This window comes from Sciurus vulgaris, assembly GCF_902686455.1.
Source record: "Sciurus vulgaris genome assembly, chromosome: 19".
Classification (NCBI taxonomy): domain Eukaryota; kingdom Metazoa; phylum Chordata; class Mammalia; order Rodentia; family Sciuridae; genus Sciurus; species Sciurus vulgaris.
In genome coordinates this window covers 20,394,196-20,400,195 of record NC_136480.1, presented here as the reverse complement: position 1 = coordinate 20,400,195, position 6,000 = coordinate 20,394,196, and the positions used below count along the sequence as shown (strand labels likewise).

General features: G+C 56.9%; 1 protein-coding gene across 5 annotated transcripts in view; it reads left to right on the top strand.

Annotated features, from left to right (window-relative positions):
• Nucleotides 1-4,506: 4,506 nt before the first annotated feature.
• Nucleotides 4,507-6,000, top strand: part of PPP4R2 (protein phosphatase 4 regulatory subunit 2) — a 44,030-nt gene continuing 42,536 nt past the window's right edge. The window contains exons 1-2 of one of the 5 annotated variants that reach the window (XR_013760962.1): nucleotides 4,507-4,636; nucleotides 5,060-5,141. Coding sequence is in view for 2 of the 5 variants with exons in the window: in XM_079122614.1 (XP_078978740.1) it covers nucleotides 4,603-4,636; nucleotides 5,060-5,141 (116 nt within the window). In the remaining 3 variants the exon portion in view is untranslated. Of the gene's footprint in view, nucleotides 4,637-5,010; nucleotides 5,142-6,000 lie in introns of those variants that run through there. The other 4 variants (XM_079122614.1, XM_079122617.1, XM_079122619.1 and 1 more) reach the window with 4 other exon arrangements.

Below are 6,000 nucleotides of genomic sequence, written 5' to 3'. Positions count from 1 at the left end.
ACTGTGCAAGAGTGACCCAGAGCTCCTGGACTCAACCACAGCGTGGCATCCATTGATCACCTCCCTCCCTCTGTGCCCCCACCAGCCTCTGGCAATCACCATTCCACTCTCAACATCCCTGAGACCCATTTTTCGATATTGCACGCATGAGTGACAGCATGTGGTCCTTGTCCTTCTGTGCCTGGTTATCTCACTTAAGATGAAAGAGCTTCATTTCCATCCATGTTGTTGCAAATGGCAGGATTTCATTCCTTGTATGGCTGAAGAGTATTCTGCTGTTTATGTACCACACGTCCTTTACCCATTCATCAACTGATGGACTCGTCGGCTGTTCCCGTGTCTTGGCCTTTGTCAACAGTGACACGGTGAACACGGAGCAGACGTCTCCTCAACATCTCCATCTCGTTTCCTTTGGATACAGATCCAGGAGGGGGATTGCTGGAGCATACGTGAGTTCTATTTTTCAATTTTGGAGGAACTGCCATGCTTTTTCCAATAATGGCTGAACTAATTCATACTCCTCCCCCCACAGCGTGCAAGGGCTCCTCTTTCCCCACAAGCACTTGTTATCTCTCCTCCTTTTGATATCAGCCATTCTTACTGCGGGGAGGTCACATCTCATGTGGTTCTGATGGTTAATGACGATGACTATTTTTTCCAAATACCTGTTGTGTATTTGTATGTCTTCTTTAAAGAAATTTCTATCTAGGTCTATTGCCCATTTTAAAACTGAATGTTTGCTTTTTTGCTGATGAATTTTTTCGAGTTCCATATATATGCTGGATATCAACCCCTTGTCTAAGTACAGTTTACCAATAGGTCCTCCCATTCTGTAAGTTGTCTCTTCACTTTATTTCTTGTGCTGAGCTGAAAGAAAGTGGTATTTTGACCCAGCCTATTCCCTTTTCTCCAAGTGGATGTTGTTTTTTCTAGATTTGTCCTCAGTGTCCTCTTCTTGTTCCTTCTCACAGACTCATCTCAGGAGGACAGCCAAATCCAGAAGTTCTTGCTATGGTTATAAAAGGATCCTCCCACATGTTCTCTGGCCTAGTTCTGGCTGTCTTCTCTCTTCCATTCCCGTTTCCATCTTCCACTTCCTACACAGCATCTTCTCCAAGTTCAGCCTTTTTCCTTTGGTGCACACCCAGAGCAACAGGCCCACCCCTTGCCAGCCTTCCTGCATGTTTGCCATTGTTAAGATTCATCTCCTCTATTAGACCAGGAGCTCCATGGGCAAAGAGAGGTTCTCCACTGTCTCCTCCCAGCACATGGGAGCCCCTCACAGATTACTTGCCTAGTTAATTCCATTGCCCTGCCTGAAGGGCTCTTCTTGGTCGGTGCCAATCATTTCCAGTTTTTAAGTGAGAACCTCCTGCAAAGCGACTCTCAGCCAGTATGGTGGCACACACCTGTAATCCTAGCTGCCTGGGCAGCTGAGGCCAGGGTTTGAGAGCTGGAGCCCAGGCTGGGTGAGACTCTGTCTCAAACAAATAAATAAATGCAGAAATAAGAAGTAAGGAAAGTAAAAGACACCTTCCACCCTCGCCTGGAAGTGCTTTTGCAGGCCTCTGAATGCCTGGTTCACATATTGCCTTCCTGCTCACATCAGGGTCTGTACTTATGTCTTATATCTCCTGACAATTTGTAAACTTCTCAAGGATCAGAAAGTGTCTGGGGGCTCAGAAGCCAGCCTGGGGCTGACTCACAGGTGAGTCCCTGGCCTGAGTAGTTGCAAGACCTTAGGCAAGTTATCGTACCACTTTATACCTGTTTCTTCTTCTGTGGAGATAATAATATCACTATCTCATAGAATTTTTGTAAAGTTCTTAGAATAGTGCCAGGCACCAAGAAGAAAACTTTAAATATTGTTACTATTTAATTTCCTACTTGTCACATTAGTTTTCTATTGAAGTATAACAAATTATACTGAAACTTAGAAGCTAAGAACAATTATACACATTTCTCCTCTTTCATTGTTCCTTTACATAAGGAATTAGGAAGTGACTTGAATGGACTCTTCTAAGCATAGGATCTCTCCTAAAATTGTGATCCTGATGTCATTTGGGGGTGAAGTCACCTGAAGGAATTCCTGAGGTGGGAGGTCTACTCCCAAGGCCTCAGTGCTTCCCTCTGTGGACCTGTCCAAGGGACTGACTGTAGCTCTCCAGACAGGGCAGCTGTGTTCCCCATCAAGACCCACTGAGCAATCTAACAGTCTAAGGCAGAAGCCCCAGTACCTTTCATGACCTACCTCAAAAGACATATGTCCTCCACACTCATTGGAAGTACTCTGATTCAGCTTGGGAGAAGTTTATACAAAGGCACAAATTCCAGAAAGCAGGGTCATTGGGAATGGTGGATGCTGGTGGTCATGTTTTAATTCTGTTTTCCTCCAAGGAAATTAGCAAGAGTTGGTCCAAGATCTGGCCATGCAGAATGTGGGACATGAGGGCGGAGAATTCCAAAGAAGAAAATGAACCAAGGGAAGTAATTCCTCAGCCTCATCTCTACCTCTCCTTCTTTTGCAATCTGAACTTCCAAACTCTGCATCAGGTATGTGCACATAGCAATGGCAGCCCAAGGGAGTCAAGGAGGGCATCCCAAAGGAAGTGGCGTTTAAATTGAAACCAGAATTGGAAAGGAGAGACCCTGAGACGGAAAAACTGTAGACCTTGAAATGAGAGAGAAGAGGGATGGTGTGTAAGTCAGCGGTACAGAGCTTTGCAGCACACACAAGGCCGTGGGCTCCACCCCCAGCACTACCGAAAATAAACAAAACCAACAACAACAACAAAAAAGAAATGAAGGAGAAGAGCCAGGTGGGTTCTGAAGAGGCATAAGAAACTCAGTGACTAAAACTGATAAGGTGGAAAGGACAAAGAGAGAGAAATGAACTTGTTTGTTTGCTAACAGTTCCAACAGAACTTTTTGCAATAATGGAATTCTCTCTAACTGTGCTGTACAATACAGAAGCACTAGCCATGTGTGCCCACTGAGCACTTGAAAATGTGGCTAGTATGACTGAGGATTTGAATTTAATTGAAGAACCCAGGAAAAAAATTTAAAATTTCATCTAATTTTAATTAAGTTAAATCTAAATCTCTGTGCATGGCTAGTGCTAACTGTGTTTTACAGCATAGCTCTTACCGTACAAGACCTGCGGGAAGAGCAGACCAGGCAGAGGAAGAGGAGGCTGAGTTGTCCTCTGGAAGCAGGAGAGCCCTTCAGACCCCGAGGGGCCTTGAGAGAGTAACCCCTGAGCACGGTAAGGCGCTGGGCCACTCTATTCCGCCCCTTCTGCACGTTGTTTTCTTGGGCCTGGGGACTAAACCGAGGGCCCCCTATGTGCTAGGGGGCTGTACCCACTGAGCGGGGGCCCCCCCAAAAAACCCCCCCCCCATGAGCGCAGGGACATTTGGAAACGCAGCAGGAGGCTCTGAGGTTAAAGACAGAGGGCTCGTTCTCAGACGGCAAAATCTGAGAGATGTTTCGGGTGAGGGGCGTTTGCCTACATCTACTGCCTAGGGTCAGGGTCAGCAGGGTCAGGGTCGTTAGCTTTTAAGGCTGTCAGCAGTGTCCAGAGGGACACCTTCTGAGTCAAGCGCTAGGCTGCTTCCCTGGGTCCCTCCCGCCCGCCCATGGCTTTGTCAGAGGCTTGGGAAGAAAAGCGGGAACCGAGGCCCTTTTCTTTACCAACTCACAGACACAGGTAAGACGTGCGCACCGGCAGCCGCACGTCTGGGTTCTCCGCTTCGGACGGTCTTGCCACGCTTGCTCTCCCTGCCTCGGCTCCCGGCTTGAGGTGCCAGGCTGCGCAGGGCTCCGAGGGCCCTCGGCCCGGGCCCAGGCTGCACGTTCGGTTTCACTCCACCCCGGACCCCATCCTATGAACGAGACAGGCCGCACGCCTTTAGGTGACAGGGCAAGGTCACGCGGGGAGAGTGCTCCCGCCGGGATTCGGAGCCTCTGAGCCCTGCACCGAGGGCGCGAGGTCCCTTCTGGGCCCAGGGACCCGACGAGAATGGGGCAGCAGAGGGGTGTCACAGGTCCTGACGGGCTCCGACGCGCCCACGCGCCACTGGGGTCTCAGCACCGGTGCGAGTGCGCACCAGCCTTCCTGTGCAACCAGAGAAGGCCAGACCAACGACGCCAGGCCCCGCAGCCAGCAAAACTGCGGCTCGCGAAGCCCGGAGCGCGCCCGCAGCCCCCGCGGGACCCGGACACCACCGGCGGGCGCCGCCGGCGCACGCGCCCTGAGCCACGGCGCGCGCCACGGCCGCTGCGCACTGCCAGCGCTCGGTCCGGCGGCGCGCCGCGGACGCGCACAGCGCTCTCGGGCGGACGCGAGACGGCGGCGGGAGCGTGCGCGCGGTGACGTGCGGGCGCCATGTTGAGGGCTGGTGGTAGCGGCTCGGGGGAGGTGCTCGCTCTGTCGGTCTCGCTCTCACTCGCTTCCCCCGGCTCCCTTCGGTGCCCCCCCCGGTCGCCTGCGTGCGGAGTGTGTGGAGGGAGGGGGCGGGCGTCGGGGGGGGTGGGGGGAGGCGCTCCGGTGCCCGGGAACCCGCGGAGGGAGGCGGAGCCGGCGAGGGACTCCGGGACGCCATGGACGTCGAGAGGCTGCAGGAGGCGCTGAAAGGTGGGGGTCGCCGCGCGCCCATCCGCGGCGCGCTGCTCCGCGGCGGGCGGCGCGGCCCGGCCCCGACCCCGCGGCGGCGGGCAGGGCGGGGGCCGCGCGCTTTGTGTCGCGGCGGCGGGGGAGGGGCGCGGCGGCGGCGCCCACCAGGACGGCGGCCTCGCGGCGGGCGGCGGCGGGAGCGGCCCGGCCGCCCCCAGCAACAGGCGGCAGCGCCGCGCCCCCGGCCGGCGGCGCGCTCCCGTGCGGCCGGCTCGGCGCCGGGTCGGGGTCGCGGGGGTCGCGGGGACGCGCCCGGCCTCCCGCGGCCCGCGCTCCGGGCGGGCGCCGCCGCGAGCCGCGCCGACCTGTTCGAGCCGAGCCCGCCGCCGGCCGCTTGGTGCGGCGCCGCGCGCGGGCGCCGGTAACCGCTCTTTCCTCCCGCAGACTTCGAGAAGCGGGGGAAGAAGGAAGCGTGCCCAGTGCTGGACCAGTTCCTTTGTCACGTCGCCAAGACCGGGGAGACAATGTGAGTCGCAGCGTGCGCGGCGTCGCGAGCGAGCCCCGGCCTTCGCCTCCCGCTGGGCGCCCGGGGCGCCCGCGGCCCGGCCCGCGGCTGGGGCGGCTCGGCCGCAGGGCTCGCGCGGCCTCGGTGGCGCGCCCGCGTCACGTGCGTGTGCGCAGTCGCGGGCGCCGTCGTTGCGCTCCGCCGCGGCTCCGTGCCGGGTCGAGCGTGCCGTGGCCTCGGCGGGGCCGCCGGCCGGGCTGCGCGGCGTTGCGTGGGGCTGGTTCCCGAAGGTTCTGCGTCTGAGACCCGCGGCCGGCGCAGGGCTCGCGTTGGTGGGCAGCCTCCTGACCCGGCCGAGCTGGCTGCAGAGGCCGGTCCTGCCGGCTTCTTTGCTGATCGCCGGGGTCACGGGGGGCACTTGCTCGGGTTCGGTGCCCGGTGCTCTTGCCGCGTTCGGAGGACGCGTGCCTCGCCTTCGGTCGCCGGAGTCCCGCTTCCCGGACCTGCTGGCCGCGGCCCGGCTCCCTGACGGCCTGGTTCAGGAGCGGGAAGGGCGAGGACCGCAGCGGCACTGGCCTGGCCGGCCCCGACTTGCCCTCGAGACACGAACCTTTAGCGGGAAAAGGCGGCTTTTCCACCTGTTTCGGTCTTTTACAGAGCCTTTGACTCTCAGGAGTGATGGAGAAAGGCTGCTTCGTATGGTGCAGACAGGACTTAAGATGACCGGGTGCCGTCTTCCAGAAGCGAAGTGATTCCTAGACCTGAGTGCTTAAATCGCCCTCGTTCCTTCTGAGTCACTAATTGGTCCGAACTTGTCTCTCTGTATGATATCAGAGGAGAAACTTTCTTTTTTTTAATCTACAAGATTACCTCAAACTGT